The sequence below is a fragment of the Colobus angolensis genome, unplaced genomic scaffold, assembly GCF_000951035.1.
Source record: "Colobus angolensis palliatus isolate OR3802 unplaced genomic scaffold, Cang.pa_1.0 Scaffold690, whole genome shotgun sequence".
Lineage (NCBI taxonomy): Eukaryota > Metazoa > Chordata > Mammalia > Primates > Cercopithecidae > Colobus > Colobus angolensis.
In genome coordinates, this window is record NW_012120599.1 from 62,277 (window position 1) to 81,826 (window position 19,550).

Here is a 19,550-nt window from a genome sequence, read left to right on the forward strand (position 1 = left end):
TCCGCGCCCCGCCGCGTTGAGCCAGGCCCACGCTTGTTGACCGCCCAGCGATGGTAGCTGAGCGCGGCGTCCTACAACACCGCCCGACTGCTTCCCAACCCCGCCCCGCCCTGCCGGCCCCGCCCTCGCCCTATGCCGCCTTAGTTGCCCCCCCAGGCCCCACCCACTCAACTGAGGCCCCGCCTTACTACAATAAAACCCCTCCCACTCCTTCCACCAACACCCCGCCCCCTGCAGGCTCTCTCCGAGTGCACCAAGTTGTTTTGCTCTCCTTCCCCGGAAGACCCGGCTGAAAATCCGGAAAAAGAATCGGGAAACGCCAGGGGGCATATTGCGCTTGCGCACAGAGGGGCCGGAAGTCGAGGCGGGAGTGACTCTGCTTCCGTTTCTGGTTTTGCTGTAGTGTTTGGGTTTCTTTGCGGCCGCTGAAGATGAACCGACTCTTCGGGAAAGCGAAACCCAAGGCTCCGCCGCCCAGCCTGACTGACTGCATTGGCACGGTGGGCATTTGATCATGCATAAGTAGGCTCAGGACCTCTGACACACCCGACCCCGCCCACCCCCGGTGCCGGGCCCCTATTCTTCCACTTCGTTTCGGGTCCTGGGCCCCTTATAGGTCGGCCCTCTCTATCCCACCTTCTCCCCTTCATCCCAGTTACCCAAGTCATTCCTAACGCCACAAACCAGGGACCCCCTAACCCCATCACTGTCTTACCCTGCCAGCACCCAACCCGTTTTGATGCCCATTGTCCGTTCACTCTCGCCTTGATCCTCTCACCTCACCCAGCCCTAGGCCCATACACCCTTCCCACCTTGTCCTGCCTGATCCCTTACCCTTCCATCTGTCATCCCCAGCCCACATCAGGACTCAGCTTGATATCCTAGGTCAACATATCTGTACCTCAGTCTTGGATCTCAGTAACACAAAACTCAGAATCCTGGCCCCTCAGATTAAGCCACCATCCCCGATCTAGGAAATGGCACTAGATCTACAATTAGCTGGTTTCACTGGGCACTGGCCCATTTCACGCGCCTCTTGGATGAGCTCTCAGCCTGGCTAGTCTCTGATTCTAGGGAAATTCCAACTCAACTCAGTGATTTCCAAATTATTTTCTGCCCCAACCCACTTGAGGGTTACCTGGTATATCAGAATTGGGGCAGTGTGGCGGCGGGGTGGGGGAGGTCAGGGTATAATTTATAAAAGCCCAGGGTTTCTGGTTGGGAATACCCTTCTTTGTGAACCACTGTTTTTCACCCTTCCCCTTAAGCTCCTCTTTTCTTCCTCTGTATTCCTTCCTCTCTACCTGTGCCTTCTGGATTAAGTGTATTGCAGTAAGTACCAGTGCATTTGATATTTTCCTCCAAGGTGGACAGCAGGGCAGAATCCATTGACAAGAAGATTTCTCGATTGGATGCTGAGCTAGTGAAGTATAAGGATCAGATCAAGAAGATGAGAGAGGGTCCTGCAAAGGTAAGATAGGCAGCAACTGCTGCACAAGGTGCTGGCACAGCCTAGTTTTAGCATTTATAGAAATAGGGCCTAGTTTGGCTGGGCACGGTGGCTCATGCCTGTAATCCAGCACTTTGGGAGGCTGAGGCGGGTGGATCATGAGGTCAGGCATTTGAGACCAGCCTGGCCAACATAGTGAAACCCCGTCTCTACTGAAAATACAAAAACTTAGCCGGGCATGGTGGCGAGCGCCTGTAATCCCAGCTACTCAGGAGGCTGAGGCAGAAGAATCACTTGAACCTGGGAGGCGGAGGTTGCAGTGAGCAGAGACCACACCATTGCACTCTAACCCAGGTGACAGTGTGAGACTCCGTCTCAAAAAAAAAAAAAACACAGGATCTAGTGCAGGGGCTGTGAGCATCCCTAAAGAAGAGATGCTTACAGTCTCATAAGGAGAAAACATGTGAGGGTGTATCCTTTAGGGAGGAGAGTTTGCAACCAAATACGGAAGGGAGGCTGGGGATTGATCTGGTGGAAAGAGATGCTGGTCACACGTCTAAAAGCATGTACATGAGAATTAGCATATTATACTGAGAACGTGGTCATCTGGAGAGGAAGACTAGGCTGTGCTCAAGATCAATGACTTGCCAAGCTGGTCAGGTTAGGTTGGTTTATTAGACTGCTTAAGGAGTGGCCTGCTGGGAAAAACTGAACTAGGCGTCTGGGACCAGTGTTCTAATACTAACACTGTCCCTGCCATCTAGTTGTGACCTTGATAAAGTCACTTATTTTCCACTCCTGTTAGGTAGAAACATAAAGTACTGCATTTAAGCACATGGATTGTGGATATAGAACTACCTTGTTTTTTCCAGATCCATAACTTCTTAACCATGTGAGCCTGGGTATCACTGAACCTCTAGTTCCCCATCTGTAAAACAGATAATACCTACCATACAGTATGAGGATTAAATGAGGTAATTGGCCGGGCGCGGTGGCTCAAGCCTGTAATCCCAGCACTTTGGGAGGCCGAGACGGGCGGATCACGAGGTCAGGAGATCGAGACCATCCTGGCTAACACGGTGAAACCCCGTCTCTACTAAAAATACAAAAACTAGCCGGGCGAGGTGGCGGGCGCCTGTAGTCCCAGCTACTCGGAGGCTGAGGCAGGAGAATGGCGTGAACCCGGGAGGCGGAGCTTGCAGTGAGCTGAGATCCGGCCACTGCACTCCAGTCCGGGCGACAGAGCGAGACTCCGCCTCAAAATTGATGTGTACCACTATGTCTAGGATAAAGTAGTACTCAGTAAATGTAAGTTATGATAATCTGTGAAGTAATAATACCTGTTTTTCCTTCCTCATTGGAGAAGACAAATAAAATGGTCTACAGCATTCTATAGAAAAGGAAGGCTTTTCCCAGCCATCTTAGTGGATGATGGGGAATGAAGAGCAACCAGAGGCAGGAAAGCCCATCTAGATTTGAGACAATGAAAGCCCAAACCATGGTGGTAGGAAACCAAAGAATCAGTTTGAAAGTGAGTTCTGAAATCAGCTAACAGGGTGATTGTGCATGAACAAACTACAGAAAGAGGAAAGATAAGGTTGATATAAAGATTTTCAACCTAGAGAGGTGAGAGATTGGTGGGCCATTGTTACCTATTTCCAAGGTGAGATAAGGTTTAGGAGTTTGGAATTATTGAGGTTAAGTTGATAGGCTATACAAGTGAAGAATCTCCCTAAGGCAACTGGATATACAGAATCAGCACTTTTGGGGCTAGAGGCGGAGATAATATACATTAGGAAAAGAGAAAGTAGTTCAGGACTCTGGGATGTGGGATGCAAAGACAGATAGGAGCTAGGGCTTAAAGACTGGACCTTAGAGATACCTGTTTTGAGGAGGGGAAGAACAGAATCCAGGAGCCATTATGCCTACTACTTTGAAGAAGAGAGGAAGTAGGCATGTGAGTTTGAGGCTATGGGAAATTTCTTTTACTGTATGTGTGTTTTCCACCTTATTTTTATTAAATCTGTTTTTCTCTCCAGAATATGGTCAAGCAGAAAGCCTTGCGAGTTTTAAAGCAAAAGCGGATGTAAGTTACACATACAATTTCTTTCCCCACAGCAGGTTTAACTAAAAGAAAAATGGTCTTCCATTCCTTCAGGTTTTCATACTATTTTCTAAGCACTCTTGATTTAATTACAAATTTTCATTGACATGTAATTAAATACAGTTAGCTGGGTTCTTCCCCGCTACGTGTTCAGCAATATCTGTTGTAACAACTTCCATCTAAATAGAACTTTTTGCCACGATGGAGATGCTCTATATCTGTGTGCTCAATACAGTAGCTATTAGCAACAAGTGGTTATTGAGCACTTGAAATGTGGCTGGTGTGACTAAGGAGCTAAAGTTTAAATTTTATTCAATTTAAATAATTTAAGTAGCCTTATATGGTTAGTGACTACTGTTCTGGACCAGATCTGTAGGGTTTGGTTTTCCTATTATTTATTTTAGAGTGTACCTTTTTTGTTTTTGTTTGTAAAGTTAGGAATCCTAAATGTTTGTTCCCTCCCACCATAATAAATTTAAAGATCCTTAATTTGTTTTAGGTGACTATGTCCCAATTTTGAGCAGAAGCTAACTAGTATCTTTGGTGCCTACCTCTGTGGACTGTTCAGCTGATGAGCTCCTCTGCAGGGTTATAGAGATCAGGTGTAATTAGCTATTGAGGAACCAGAAAGATTGTCAGTATCTCTCTTCCTATATTAAAATGACTTTTTATAAGATACCAGATGCCATCTTCCTCCTTTTAGATTAGATCAAATTGGAAAAAGAAATTGTAATGCCTAGACTGGTGAGAGTGTGGTGAAATGATTTACCTTCTTAATTGGTAGCATTACTAGTTTTAAGTAACCTTTTTTGTGATAAAAAGAATACAGGTTCGTTGTAGAAACTTGGAAAATACATAAATATGAACAGAAGAAAATAAAATTTACCTAGATTCTTACTGCTAGAAATAACCACCTTTAAAATGCTAATTTCTTCCAGTTTCTTTCCTCTGCTTCTGCATATGTGGTATGTGTGCATATAACTTTTTAGAATAAATGAAATTGTAGTGTGTATATGTAGCTTTTCCTTTTCCACTTAATATCATGAGCATTTCCCTGTTCTTTTAAATATTCTTTGGAAACTTTACATTTTTTAATGAGATTATAATATTCTACCATTTGCTTGCACCATGAATGGACCATTCTTTTTTTTTTTTTTTTTTTTGGACCATTCTTTTTCTAGTTGGATAGATTGTTTCCAATATTGTATAAAGAACATAGTGACATAAGTCTTTGAGGTAATATTATAATTTGATATAAAACTTTATTTTAAAAACATTTTGAACACCAGACATTATATTAGGTCAGATGGATTACCTAATTATGGGTACAAAATTAATAAAACACACCTGGGGCTGGCCACCATAGCTCACACCTATAATCCTGGCATTTTGGGAGGCCAAGACAGCAGATCACTTGAGGTCAGGAGTTGGAGATCATCCTGGCCAACATGGTGAAATCCCGTCTCCACTAAAAATACAAAAATTAGCTGGGTGTGGTTGCATGCGCTTGTAGTCCCACCTACTTGGGAGGCTGAGGTGGGAGAATCGCTTGAACCCAGGAGGCAGAGGTTACAGTGATCTGAGACAGCACCACTATACTCCAGCCTGGGCAACAGAGCGAGACTGTCTCTAAACAAATAAATAAATAAATAAAACAAAATAAAATATGCCTGTCTTCAAGGAGTTCAAAATTCTGGAAAACCATTTAGCTATATGTATGAAGAGCCTTAAAAATAGTTTTACCCTTTGCTCTAAGAATTTTACTTCTGTATATTTATCATAGCAAATAATTATAAAGCCATACTAAGATATGCAGCAGGCCTGGCGCAATGGCTCATGCCTGTAATCCTAGCACTTTGGGAGGCTGAAGCAGGCGGATCACCAGAGGTTGGGAGTTCGAGACCAGCCTGACCAACATGGAGAAACCCTGTCTCTACTAAAAATACAAAATTAGCTGGGCATGGTGGTGCATGCCTGTAATCCCAGCTACTCCAGAGGCTGAGGCAGGAGAATTGCTTGAACCCAGGAGGCGGAGGTTGTGGTGAGCCGAAATGGTACCATTGCACTCCAGCCTGGGCAACAAGAGCGAAACTCTGTCTCAAAAAAAAAAAAAATGATATGCAGCAACATAGAGAAAAGCAAATGCTATAATGTTAAGTGGAAAATAGTGTTGTAACTAAAATACAGTCATGTGCTGCATAACAATGTTTTTGTCAATGAATGACAGAACAGACTGCATTATACCACTCTGGCCCCTATAAGATTATAATACAGTATATTTACTGTATCTTTTCTATAGGATGTTTAGATACACAGATACTATAGTGTTACAATTGGCTACGATATTCAGTACAGTAACATGCTGTACAGGTTTGTAGCCTAGGAGCAAGCAGTAGGCTATATCATATAACTTAGGTGAGTAGTGGGCTATACCGCATAGGTTTGTGTAAATACACTCTGTGATGTTTGCACAATGATGAAATTGCCTAACAACATATTTCTCAGAACATATCCCCATTGTTAAGCGATGCATGACTGTACATGCAAAGGAAAAAGACTGGAGGGACACATCAAATGATATTTGTGTTAGAGTGATTAAATTGTTTTTGCCAATTTTTCTGTGTGATATCTAATTTTTAAGTTTTTTTTTTTTTTTTAAGAAAATACTCTTATTTAGTGTGGGGATACTTTGTTCTTGAGGATTTCTGTCTGGTTCATATATTTGCCATTCTCTGTTGACTCTAAAAAGGTATGAGCAGCAGCGGGACAATCTCGCCCAACAGTCATTTAACATGGAACAAGCCAATTATACCATCCAGTCATTGAAGGACACCAAGACCACGGTACTCCCAAAACATCTTTTCCTGTTATTTCATTTATTTATTCTTATTCTCTTTTCCTATGGCTTTTTAAAGACAGTTGAACCAGCTGGGTGCAGTGGCTCATGCCTGTAATCCCAACACTGGGAGGCTGAGGTGGGTGGATCACCTGAAGTCAGGAGTTCGAGACCAGCCTGACCAACATGGTGAAACCCTGCCTCTACTGAAACATACAAAAATTAGCTGGGTGTGGTGGTGCGCACCTGTAATCACAGCTACCTGGGAGGCTGAGGCAGGAGAATCGCTTGAACCCAGGAGGCAGAGGTTGCAGTGAGCCATTGCACTCCAGCCTGGGCAGCAAGAGTGAAACTGTCTCAAATAAATAAATAAATAAAGACAATTTAGCCAACATGACTTTCTAAAACATTGTGTTTTCTTCTTTCTTTTCTTAGGTTGATGCTATGAAACTGGGAGTAAAGGAAATGAAGAAGGCATACAAGCAAGTGAAGATCGACCAGATTGAGGTGAGATGTATGCTAGTTTCTGCAAGAATGTGCACTAGTTTCTGAGAGAATCCAAACGAGTGTGCGTGTGATAGGAATAGCACAGGAGAGGAATTGAATCTTGGGGCTGCCTTTTACTAGTAGAGTAACTTCGAGAAAGGGTACCAAATGTCTTAGTTTCCTCAGATCCTAATACCACATACAGTTACAGACTGTCCCTGATTTAACATGGTTCAACTTAACGATTTTTCAGTTTGATGATGGTGCAAAAACTATATGTATTCAGTAGAAACCATACTTTGAGTATCCACGTAACCATTCTGTTTTTCAGTTTCCGTACAATATTTAATAAATTACATGAGATACTCAACACTTTATTATAAAATAGGCTGTTAGATGATTTTGCCCAACTGTAGGCCAATGTAAGTGTTCTGAGCACAATTAAGGTAGGCTAGGTTAAGTGATGGTTTAGTAGGTTAGGTGTATTGAATGCACTTTCTTTTTTTTTTTTTTTTGAGACGGAGTCTCGCTCTGTTGCCCAGGCTGGAGTGCAGTGGCCAGATCTCAGCTCGCTGCAAGCTCTGCCTCCCAGGTTTACGCCATTCTCCTGCCTCAGCCTCCCGAGTAGCTGGGACTACAGATGCCCGCCACCTTGCCCGGCTAGTTTTTTTTGTATTTTTTAGTAGAGACGGGGTTTCACCTTGTTAGCCAGGATGGTCTCCATCTCCTGACCTCGTGATTCGCCCGTCTCGGCCTCCCAAAGTGCTGAGATTACAGGCTTGAGCCACCGCGCCCGGCCCTGAATGCACTTTCTATTTAAGATATTTTGAACTTACGATGGGTTTATCAGAATGTGACCCTATCATAAGTCGAGAAACTTCTGTATTATGAGGATGAAATAAATGAGCTAGTATATCTACACGCACAATGCCTGGCCTATAATAAGCATCCAGTAGTTACTTTTAACTAATGCAATGATACTTAGTCTGTTTCTTCAGTGGTAGAGTAGTGATGTTGTTGCCTTTTCCCAGGATTGTCATGAGTGTTAAATGAAGGTATGTAGGTAAAGTGTATGTAAAGTGTTTAGCCCAACTCCTAGTGTAGTAGACTTGGTTCCCTTTTCTAGTAATTCTCTTTAGATTTTTAATAATAATGTCATTAGTTCCTTACAGTTAGCATTTTTTATTGGAATTGGGTTTTGACCAGGGAGATGAGCCCTAAGAGCTTGGCAGCTCTCAGCTGTCAGATGAACAGCCCAGGTGGCAAGAAGAGATGGCAGAGGGAGTGAGTGGTGACTGGTCAGAGGAGAGAGGCTTCCTTTCTGCATACAAAATGGTGCTCTTGACCTTTACCCCCTAACTAGAATGTCCATTTCCTTGAATTCAGGGACTTGATTTTGTTTACTACTATGTCCCCAGTGCCCACAACAATGCCCTGCCATAGTTGGTGCTCAGAAAGTGTTTGATGGTTGATGAATCAGAGACTGTAAAAGGAGATAAAGCCAAAAAAAAGGAGGGCGGGGGGAGAGAAAGCTGTACAGCCTGATTCAAGCAGTGTTTGTTGGGTGAGCAGTTACTACATACCAGGCATTTTATTGCCACTGCAAAGGTATTCTTTGATAATGCTGATCTTTAGTAAGAGTGAAGGCAGGCCGGGCGCGGTGGCTCACGCCTGTAATCCCAGCACTTTGGGAGGCCGAGGCAGGTGGATCACAAGGTCAGGAGATCGAGACCATCTGGCCAACACGGTGAAACCCCATCTCTACTAAAAATACAAAAAAAATTAGCTGGGCATGGTGTGGTGGCGGGTGCCTGTAGTCCCAGCTACTCAGGAGGCTGAGGCAGGAGAATGGCGTGAACCTGGGAGGCAGAGCATGCAGTGAGCCGAGATCGCACTGCTGCACTTCAGCCTGGGTGACAGAGTGAGACTCTGTCTCAAAAAAAAAAAAAAAGTGAAGGCATTTCTCCCCTCTCATTTTTTTATTTTTTCAAGCACCCCTCTTAGGTTGCCTTGATCTCTAATCCTCCACAAGTGTCTGCATGCATGGAATTAAATGATGTGATACTCTCTAAGAGCTTCACTGATAGAAGTGTTCTGTGTATGCTTGTCTTTTTTTTGTTTTTGTTTTTGTTTTTTTTTGAGACAGAGTCTCGTTCTGTCACCAAGGCTGGAGTGCAGTCGTGTGATCTCCACTCACTGCAACCTCCGCCTCCTGGGTTCAAGCGATTCTCCTGCCTCAGCCTTCCAAACAGCTGGGATTACAGGTGCCCGCCACCGTAGAGATGGGGTTTCACCATGTTGGCCAGGCTAGTCTCAAACTCCTGACCTCAAGTGATCCGCCCGCCTCGGCCTCCCAAAGTGCTGGGATTACAGGCGTGAGCCATCACTCCCAGCCATCTTTTTTCGTATAATATCATTTGCCATTAAAATATAATGAAATGCAATGGTATTTTCTGCTTTTAGGGTTCCTTGTGTTATAATTAAAGCTATTTAATAGGAACAAAAGAGAAACTTTGGTCTTTGTGAATGCTTTGTATGTCTCTTCGTCTCTCACCTGTGGTTGTCTGTCTGTCTCCCTGCCTAATTATCCTTTTCCTGTCCTCCAATAGATTGCCAGCATGACAGGTGGAGAGCCCCTTTAACTCTTTTGGTGTGTATGTGTCTTTAGTTAGATCTGAATTTTTTGGTTAGATTTATTTTCCTAAAATGCTTTACTTGGAAAATATTTTCATTGTTTTATAGCCTTAACTTTTTATTTTGCTGTTGTGTGCGTGTAGGTCTGTTTTTCTTTTGCTTTTTTCAGTTTCTGCATATCACTGCGTCAACGTTCTTTTTAGCTTAGTGCTTATATTTTTTTATATTACTTTTGTTTGTTTATACAATAGAAAACCAGCTAATTATGGGATGAATTTTTTCTGTGTCTATCCTGGAGTCTTGCTAGGAATCCTATTCATAGATGATCTGGGAAGATGTGTCTTGATGTGTAATGCTATTGTATAAGCTTGACTTGATTAGCTTTCTCTCTGTTATTTTCATTGTCTTTTAATTATTACTCAGCTAGTGCTTCTCTGTGTAGCAGAGTGTTAAATATGCATATAATGTGGCAGTTTGGTACTTGGAAATACAGAAAATCAAAGTTTAAAAAAAAAAATTTCCCCTCCATTTTACTACCCTTTTCACCTTTATGGGGGTCAGGAAGGAATTTTCTTTTTTCTTTTTTGCTGTTGCCCATGCTGGATTATAGTGACTCAGTCTCAGCTCACCGCAACCTCCGCCTCCCAGGCTCAAGCCATCCTTCTGCTTCAGTCTCCCGAGTAGCTGGGACTACAGGCATGCACCATGCCCAGCTGAATTTTGTATTTTTCGTGGAGATGAGGTTTTGCCATGTTCCCCAGGTTGGTCCCAAACTCCTGAGCTCAAGCGATCCGCCCACTTTTGCGTTCCAGAGTGCTGGGATTACAAGCATAAGCTACTGCACCCGGCAGAATTTTCAAATGTCTTGCATTGTGTAGAAATTCTGAAGGATAAATGGTGCTGATTTGGTCCTTTTGCTTTATCAACACTAGTTCTATTCCTGTCTGTGTGAAATTTTAGTATATGAAGAGTGTATTGTTCTGTACATAATTAGCACAGTAAAATATATATAGTATTAGGTGCTTAGTGTTTTACATATATTATTGCAATAAATCCTTACAATAACCGCAGTGAGAATATGACTATTTTATTTATTTATTTATTTTCGAAATGGAGTCTTGCTCTGTCGCCCAGGCTGGAGTGCAGTGACGCGATCTTGGCTCACTGCAACCTCTGCCTCCCGGGTTCAAATGGTTCTCCTGCCTCAGCCTCCTGAGTAGCTGGGATCATAGGCACATGCTGCCATGCGGAGCTACTTTTTTGTATTTTAGTAGAGATAGAGTTTCACTGTGTTGCCCAGGCTGGTTGCAGACTCCTGAATTCAGGCAGTCCACCCACTTTGGCCTCCCAAAGTGCTGGGATTACAGGCGTGAGCCACCGTGCCTGGCCAGATATGGCTATTAATAATTCCATTTTACAAATGAGGAAAATAAGGCTTAGAGACATTACTTCTCATTGAGTAATGGCAAAATTGAACTTGGGTATATCTGACTCCAGAGTCTCACTCCTAACCATTATACCAGCTGCCCTTTGTTATGCTATACCACTTCTTAGATTGGTTTCACATTACAATTTACCCTTGAACAGCAAGTGCAGTTTGAACTGCACAAGTCACTTATATGCAGATACTTTTCAACCAAACAAGGATCGAAAATATAGTATTTGCAGGATCCGAAACCACCCATATGGAGGGCCGACTGGGGATTTAGGTATGGGCAGATTTTGGTATAGGCAGACATCCTGGAACCAATCCCTTGCGTGTACCAAGGGACAACTGCATTTTTAGCCTTGTAATCTCCCAGTTAAGCACAGGTAGATTATTCACACATGATTTATGCCCGTGGTCCATTTTTTTCACCAGCCTTGTCTTGGCTGTGACACCTATCATGATTCCCTTTCTGATTCTCCACCCAGGGTGGGCCATGTACAACTCACTTTTTCTACCACTTCAGTTGTTTCTACTCTTGCCTCCTTTCTCTACGCAATGTAATCTGTCTTTGACTGACTTGAGAAGAATAATTTGCTTGTCTCAATAACCTCCCTGTCTTCATTAACTAGAAAATGATTGATAGTTTAGATCAAGATAGTTGCTTGATTTAATGTTTCAAGTAAAACTTTCTGTAATAGTAGACAGCTAGACAGCTGACAATCATCTATTCTCACATAGGACTTTGGGCTTCCATGAGGCACTTTAAAATCAAATCCAGCCGGGCATGGTAGCTCATGCCTATAATCCCAGCACGTTGGGAGGCTGAGGCGGGCAGACCACCTGAGGTTGGGAGTTCGAGACCAGCCTAACCAAGATGGCAAAACCCCATCTCTACTGAAAATACAAAAATTAGCCAAGCGTGGTGGTGCACACCTGTAATCTCAGCTACTTGGAGGCTGAGGCAGGAGAATTGCTTGAACCCGGGAGGTGAAGGTTGCAGTGAGCTGAGATTGCACCATTGCACTCCAGCCTGGGCGACAGAGTGAGACTCCATCTCAATAAATAAATAAATAAATAAAGTAAAAAATAAAGTGAGATCACCAATTCTATTCTTTATTTTTAAGTTCACATTTTGCCACCAAAAATAGGCGGGGGATTATGTGGGTCAGTAACATTCATAGTTATTGTTAGAGGAAGTCTTTGGGCTTGTGGTTTTTAATTCTTTAAGCATTCTCTCATCTTTTTTTTTTTTTTTTTTTGAGACAGAGTCTCGCTCTGACGCCCAGGCTGGAGTGCAGTGGTGCAATCTCGGCTCACTGCAAGCTCCGCCTCCCGGGTTTACGCCATTCTCCTGCCTCAGCCTCCCGAGTAGCTGGGACTACAGGCGCCCGCCATCTCGCTCGGCTAGTTTTTCGTATTTTTTAGTAGAGACGGGGTTTCACCGTGTAGGCCAGGATGGTCTCGATCTCCTGACCTCGTGATCCGCCCGTCTCGGCCTCCCAAAGTGCTGGGATTACAGGCGTGAGCCACCGCGCCCGGCCCATACTTTTAATTAGAAGGGATGTTTGAGAGTTACTTGAACCTGTCCTTTAGAGGAGTGTCTGCTCAGTTGTTGACATTAAAAAATTGCTAGCCAAAGACTGGGCTAGGGGAGGTGAACTAACAGTTTTTGAGAACTGTTTACGTGCTTGGCGTTTTACATACATTATCTTTTTAAAAATTGCTCATGTCTAGATTCAAAGGAGAATGTAGGGGAAAGGGGTACTTAGAAGAAAATGGTAAATAAGAGAAAATCCTCTCATATATATTTCCATAGGATTTACAAGACCAGCTAGAGGATATGATGGAAGATGCAAATGAAATCCAAGAAGCACTGAGTCGCAGTTATGGCACCCCAGAACTGGATGAAGATGATTTAGAAGCAGGTGAGTTATGAGAAAAGTAATGTATATTTAGTTTTGGAGTCCAAAAGGAACAACTGCCTGGGACCTTTTCCCAAATGCTAGTGAAAATTTCTATCAGGATTTCCTGAAGGTTAGTTTACGGTACAGTCCCTGGGCAAAGAGCTTGTGAGGCAGCCACATCAGATTGTATACTCCACCAACAACAGTGGGATGGATCAACTCTGAAGGAAGTCCAGGTACAGGCTGACCTGGTGCTTAGTATCTGTAAGTATCCTCCACATGGTCTTTCCTTGCTATATTCCTTTTGATTTTGTTCTACCTGTTTTCCTAGTTGGAGTCCTCTCCCTCAGAACAGCAAAACCAATTAAGAAACAATAATTAGGGCCAGGCACCCTAATCCCAGCACTTTGGGAAGCCAAGGTAGGCAGATCCACTCAAGCCCAGGAGTTCGAGACCTGGCTGAGCAATGTGGCGTGACCCCATCTCTATAAAAAATACAAAAATTACCCAGGCATGGTGGTGTGTGCCTGTGGTCCTAGCTACTCGGGAGGCTGAGGTGGAAGGATCACTTGATCCCAGGAGGTAGAGGTTCCAGTGAGCTGAGATTGCACCACTGCAGCCTGGGCAGCAGAGTGAGACCTTTCAAAAAAAAGAAAAAAAAAAATAATCGTTGGCAAATAATTAGTGTGCATCTACTCTATACCAGGTACTCTACTAGGTGGTGGGAATTTAGCACTGAATAAAAATGCAGTCCCTACATTCATGAAGCTTCTCTAGCAGTGGAAGACATAAATGGTTTGCTTCAAGTAATTAATTACTAGAGCACGGACTATAGGCAAGAAGTATGGGGTAGCATGGGAGCACATACTAAGGGACTCTAACCTAGTTAGTAGTGGGAGAGAGGCATGGGACCTGAAGGATGAGTAGGGGATAGCATGAAAAAATGAGAAGGGTTGTCAAATGGCCTCAGGGAGAGCAGTCTGGAAGCTATTGCAATAGCCATTTAAGAGATGATGGTGGCCGAGACTAGCTAGGGTGATGGTAGCAGAAACAGACAGAAGTGGACAGATTGAAGACATCTTAGAAAATTGAGTGGGCAAGACTTAATGATTGGTTGGATGTAGAAGAAGTGGGAGGTGTCAAGGGTCAGTTTCTAGCATGAGTAACTGGGTAGATGACAGAACCATTCCACACTGAATTTCTATTGTGTGATTCCCCTGTTACATTACTGCTGCTGCTTTCCCGCTCTGTCCATGGTCTTTTTTTGCCTAGAACCTTTTAATTTATTTCTTTATTTTTTAATTTCCCATCTTCAGTTGCCCCTGATGAGTCTCTACCTGCTATTGTCATTCCTCTTGGGTACTTCCAACTCATTTTACCACAGACTTATTTTTGGAGTCTGATTTCATGTAATGGTCACATGGCATACAACAATCTCACGCCCTCTTCACTGCCTTCTTTCAAGTCCATCGATAAATGAGAGAATTTATTAGCTGCCAGTTTTCTTGGTTACATTTTTTTAAAATGTTGACTGTTTCAATCTCAGAGTTGGATGCACTGGGTGATGAGCTTCTGGCTGATGAAGACAGTTCTTATTTGGATGAGGCAGCATCTGCACCTGCAATTCCAGAAGGTGTTCCCACTGACACAAAAAACAAGGTGAAAGCTTTTTCTGTTTATATTTCAATGCAAAATAGCAAAGGCTTTATGCTTGACCATAAGTCTGGGAATCTAAAAGGTAGTCTTACATTAGAACAAAGAAAGACAGTCCTGGTCATTATTTTGTGAACCTTTGAAAGTCTGGTTTTTCTGCATTGGATGATGAACTGACTGCATAAACAGTGTCACTGAGGCTCAGGAATATTTTTATACAAGGACAATTTGTGTAACATACATAATCACCCTTGTTGTGAGCTGGCACTGGGTACCATTGATGGGTCTTAGACATTTCCCGTAAAAGCGTAAGCAACACATGCATGAGACTTGCTAGGCAGCAGTGAAAAAGTCTCACTCTCCATACACACCAGTTAATTACTGGCTGGATTTTTAATTTTATTTTCCTTTCTTTTTCTTTTTTTTTCCTATACACACAGGAGTTTAGAATGGGTAGATTTTCTAAACTATGGATTAATAATTTAAGCATAAAACTTAATGTAGAAAGATTCTGATTTAAGGCAAAAGAATCAGAACACCTGGCACTAAGTATGACTAATTACTTAGCTGTTGTAAGCTTTTCTTTTCCTTGCATCTGTAAAATACAGATAATTACAGGTATCTCATGTAATTGTTGTGCAAGCAAATTAGATCTTATATGTAAAGGACTTTGCAAACCTAAAGCTCTGTCCAAATCTACATGGTTGTCTTTTTTTTTTTTTTTTTTTGAGGAAGAGACTCATTCTGTCACTCAGGCTGGAGTGCAGTAGCGTGATCTCAGCTCACTGCAACCTCTGCCCCCCTGGTTCAAGCAATCCTCGTGCCTCAGCCACCCAGATAGCTGGGATTACAGGTGCGCGCCACCATACCCGGCTAATTTTTGTATTTTTAGTAGAGACGGGATTTTACCATGTTGGCCACAACTGGTCTCAAACTCCTGGTCTCAAGCGATCCGCCTGCCTCAGCCTCCCAAAGTGCTGGGGTTACAGGCGTGAGCCACTAATAATGACAACCAAGCTGAGCACAGTGTGACTTTGAGCAAAATAGCAGAAATTTATGTCTTCTTTTTGAACCTCATCAGTTTTTCCTATGTGTAAAATGTGAGAGCAAAGGGCAGGGAGGAGGTAATTTCTTAGGTCCATTATTGCTGGTTTCTGTGAGTATGCATCTTCCTCTATTGTATCCCTCCCTTCTCTGTTGAGCCTGGGATAGTCTTGCCTTTCTGAACTGCCCACTCCTCCCCGACCTCTCTGGCAACTTCAAGGTCCCAAGTCCATGGGTTACTTTTTCTCAGCAACCCATGAAATGATTTTTATTAACACTACCGTAGCCCACCTTGTTAATTTCCTAGTAACAAGTCCCTGAAGCATCTATGTTATTTCCACTTTGAGAAGGTCACAGATTCCTGAGTTATATATGCTATGGATATATTGGGGTTTTGTTGTTGTTGTTGTTGTTGTTTTATCTTTTTGAGATGGAGTCTCACTCTGTCACCCAGGCTGGAGTGCAGTGGCGTAATCTCTGCTCACTGCAACCTCCACCCCCTGAGTTCAAGCAATCCTCCCACCTCAGCCTCCCAAGTAGCTGAGATTACAGGCAAGCTTCACCACGCCTGGCTAATTTTTTGTGTTTTCAGTAGAGATGGGGTTTCACCATGTTGGTCAGGCTGGACTCAAACTCCTGACCTCGAATGATCCACCTGCCTCAGCCTCCCAAAGTGCTGGGATTACAGGTGTGAGCCATCACGCCAGCCTGTTGTTGTTTTTAAAGTAAAGGAATAAAAGAATGGCTGCTCCATAGGCAGAGCAGCCCTGGTGTTCATTGATAGTGGTATCACTGCCTATGATTATATAAAGCATGATATGGAAGTGACTGCCTATCCAAGGGCACTGCTCCTTCAAGGATTTGGGAGGCTAAGAAAGGCATTGGTCCACATTAGGGATCAGTGTGAAAATGCAAATCTGGAGGCAAGGACCCACTGCTTAACCTTTCCTTTTTGACCCTCCCAGCCTCCTTTTCCCCTTTCCAGGTTTACTCTCAGATTTCCCTTTCTCCCTCTTTCACTCTCTTTCCCCTGTGGAGGAGCCCCCTTTTGGCCCTTTCTAGTTCTCTTCTTATCACTTCCTCCTTTTCCTTTCATGAAAAAGCTCGTTCTCATCTTATGAGTGGGATTTTGGTTTTGATTGATTAAATACTTGGAAATGAGTTTTAATTATTAAGTGTTTGTAATCCTTTTTTTTTTTATCAAATGGAAAAAATAGTGGCACTAAACATTGCTTCCTTTTTACAGGATGGAGTTCTGGTGGATGAATTTGGATTGCCACAGATCCCTGCTTCATAGATTTGCATCATTCAAGTATATCTTGTAAAACAAACACATATTACGGGACTAGAAAATATTTATCTTTCCAAATTTACCATAACAGATTTAGGTTTCTTTCCTTTTTTTGAAAGAAAGTTTAATTCCATTGCTCTTTTATTTTTTCCATTAAGAGACTCATTGCTTGGGAAATGTTTTCTTTATACTAAAATTTGATTCCTTTTTTTCTTATGAAAAACAAACTCAGTTTAAAAGTATCTTTAGCTCGTATGACTTGTTTTCATTCATTAATAATAATTTGAAATAAAACTAAGGAAATGGAATCGTAAAAATCTATGACAGTGTAACTCTACAGTCTCAAAATGACCTGATAAATTGATAAGACAAAGATGAAATTATTGGGGCTATTCATATTATGATTCAGAATCATTTTCTATTGTGGTATTATAGGTTGGTTAAAGTGATGGCCTTTTTGATGAGTTTTGTTGTGTCTTGTGAACAAGTTATTACTGTGTCCATTATTGGAATGGAATTATCACTACTGTATCATGAGTGGGTATTTCGATTCTATGATTCCCTCAGTATTACATGTTGACTTGTAATCAATAATGAATATTTCTTGATATTTAATGTATAGGACATTTATTTATACTCAATAAATATTTTTCAAAAGGATATCATTTTAATAATATCACTTCAGCTTAAAACCTCTACTGCGGAAACCAAATTTAATAGAATTTTAATGTCATTTCAGCCTAGAACTCCACTACAGAAACCAAACTAAGTAGTAGCATTGTGAGGAAAGAGCAAGGAACAATCTGGGCTTGGGCCCTGGGTCTACCATTTACTAACTACTGAATAGTCTATTCAATTTCTCTAACCTGTTTCCTTATTAGTAAAATCATGCTTAACTCACAGAGCTTTTGTGAGGAATAATTGAGATAATGGTCATAAGTACCTTGTTAACTGCAAGGGGCTTTTCTCATATGAGGGATTGTTAACAATAAAAAAGAAACGGCTTCATTCTTTTCTTAGAAGGTGCCTGGAGTGCTACAGCAAGTTCAAACTCCTGCCCAATTTCAGGGTCTTTAATGATCCTGTCCTCCCTTCCTTACTCAACTTGTTGCCAACTGCATTCCCCCTCCAGCCTTGCTGGGTGCCTCACAGTGCCATGTGCACCTGACTCTCATGTGTCTGCAGATCAAACCAATGAACATTTACGAACACCAGCTTTGTAGAAGTCTGTACCAGCCCAGGGGTTACCAAGAACAATCACAGTTCCTCTCTTCAGGAGTTCTTGTCTAGTTATAAATGGGGATGAGATAACATATGTAACCTTCTCCCATCTCCAACCTCACCTTCTCAAGAAGCCTTCCAGAGGGAGCAAACATTATAGTATTCATCATTACCTTCTTGAAACCTTTCTTGGCTTTTCTATGAGTTCTGAGTTTTCTTCTAATCTGGCCCACTTATTCTCTTATATAGACACCTCTTTGTTAGCCCCTTGAATATTTTTCTTCCATTACAGTTCCAATCTGTATTCTCCTTGAGAAATCTCACACCCATGATATGAACTATTACCTAGGCACTAATGACTCAAAATGACTGTCACTAGCCTAGACTTCTTATCCTTATTTTCAGTTCTAGGCATTTCCACTTAAATGCCCCATCGTTACCTAGAATCTAACATATCCAAATAAAGCTCATTATCTTGGGGTTCACTGTCAGCAAACATTTCTCTTTGATTTCTTGTCTTGCTTAGTGTTACCAGTGACTCATATATTGCCCATTTTAGTGGGTGATATTTAGCCCTCTAGCTAGACCACATTAGTGCATTGGATACGAGTGAGCAATCATTCTACCTAAATCTCCACTCTTTGGCTTTTGTGACAGTACTCGCCGGTTCTCCTGTTCCTCTATTCCCTCTAAGGCTTCTTTCTGAAATCCTCAACTCTCTAACTGTAATGTTACTGCTCCTCTGGATTCTAGCTTTTACCCACCAAACTTCTTTCTCTGTTCACTTATATTTAGTGATCTCAGCTATTCTCATGGCTTTAACTGTTAACTTCCAAATCTATACTTCTATCCCTGAACTTGCCCCTGAGTTTCAGAATCTTTATATCCAGCTGTTTGCCTAACAATTATTTGGATGTTCCAGAAGCCCACAAGCACCTCACATTCAAATGACTGAAACAGCCTATCACCTTTCCTCAGACCTGAATTTCCTGGTGCTTTTTCCCTGTCTCATGATGGGAGCTGTGAGACAGGGAAACCATTGTCTCACGCTGGGAGGCTGTGAGGCTAATGGAACTATTATCCTCCTATCATTCAAAACAGAAAACGCTTGAGTTGTCCTTGATGCCTACATTTTGGCTACACAGTCAATTATCCTTAAACCCTGCTTTAAATCCCTGTTTCTCAAATCCAACTCCTCCTCTCCTTCTCTCAACTCTCCCTGGCCTAGATGTCTCTCACCTGGTCTTTTGGAATGTCTTCTCTTCTTGCATAGTTTCACTTCCTTGACTACACTGATCACATATAGCTACTCTTACCTTTCTAAAATACAAATCTGACTTAGATTCTTTGATGGTTCTCTAATAATTCCACCAGGGCATAAAAAGCTGCCAATGACCTGGCCTCTGCCTATCTGTAATGGTTTATTGCCTAGTCTTTTCAGAACAGCATTTCCTTTCTTTCAAGGGAACTGCTCCCCCATTTCAACTATGTAATTATT

The 19,550-nt window shown here is 42.4% G+C and overlaps 2 protein-coding genes across 7 annotated transcripts in view; one reads left to right on the forward strand and one right to left on the reverse strand.

Annotated features, from left to right (window-relative positions):
- BAG1 (BCL2-associated athanogene) overlaps positions 1 to 330 on the reverse strand; it is an 11,316-nt gene extending 10,986 nt beyond the window's left edge. The window contains exon 1 of the mRNA XM_011926547.1: positions 224 to 330. Within this exon, the coding sequence (XP_011781937.1) occupies positions 224 to 330 (107 nt within the window). The remainder of the gene's footprint in view (positions 1 to 223) is intronic.
- The window catches only part of CHMP5 (charged multivesicular body protein 5), a 17,981-nt gene extending 489 nt beyond the window's left edge, over positions 1 to 17,492 (forward strand). The window contains exons 2-10 of one of the 6 annotated variants that reach the window (XM_011926539.1): positions 404 to 500; positions 1,367 to 1,471; positions 3,490 to 3,536; positions 4,493 to 4,519; positions 6,304 to 6,397; positions 6,826 to 6,897; positions 12,756 to 12,864; positions 14,390 to 14,502; positions 16,787 to 17,491. In XM_011926539.1, the coding sequence (XP_011781929.1) occupies positions 432 to 500; positions 1,367 to 1,471; positions 3,490 to 3,536; positions 4,493 to 4,519; positions 6,304 to 6,397; positions 6,826 to 6,897; positions 12,756 to 12,864; positions 14,390 to 14,502; positions 16,787 to 16,837 (687 nt within the window). In that variant the 5' untranslated portion in view covers positions 404 to 431 and the 3' untranslated portion in view covers positions 16,838 to 17,491. Of the gene's footprint in view, positions 1 to 231; positions 523 to 1,366; positions 1,472 to 3,489; positions 3,537 to 4,492; positions 4,520 to 6,303; positions 6,398 to 6,825; positions 6,898 to 12,755; positions 12,865 to 14,389; positions 14,503 to 16,137; positions 16,143 to 16,786 lie in introns of those variants that run through there. The other 5 variants (XM_011926541.1, XM_011926538.1, XM_011926540.1 and 2 more) reach the window with 5 other exon arrangements.
- Positions 17,493 to 19,550: the final 2,058 nt, after the last annotated feature.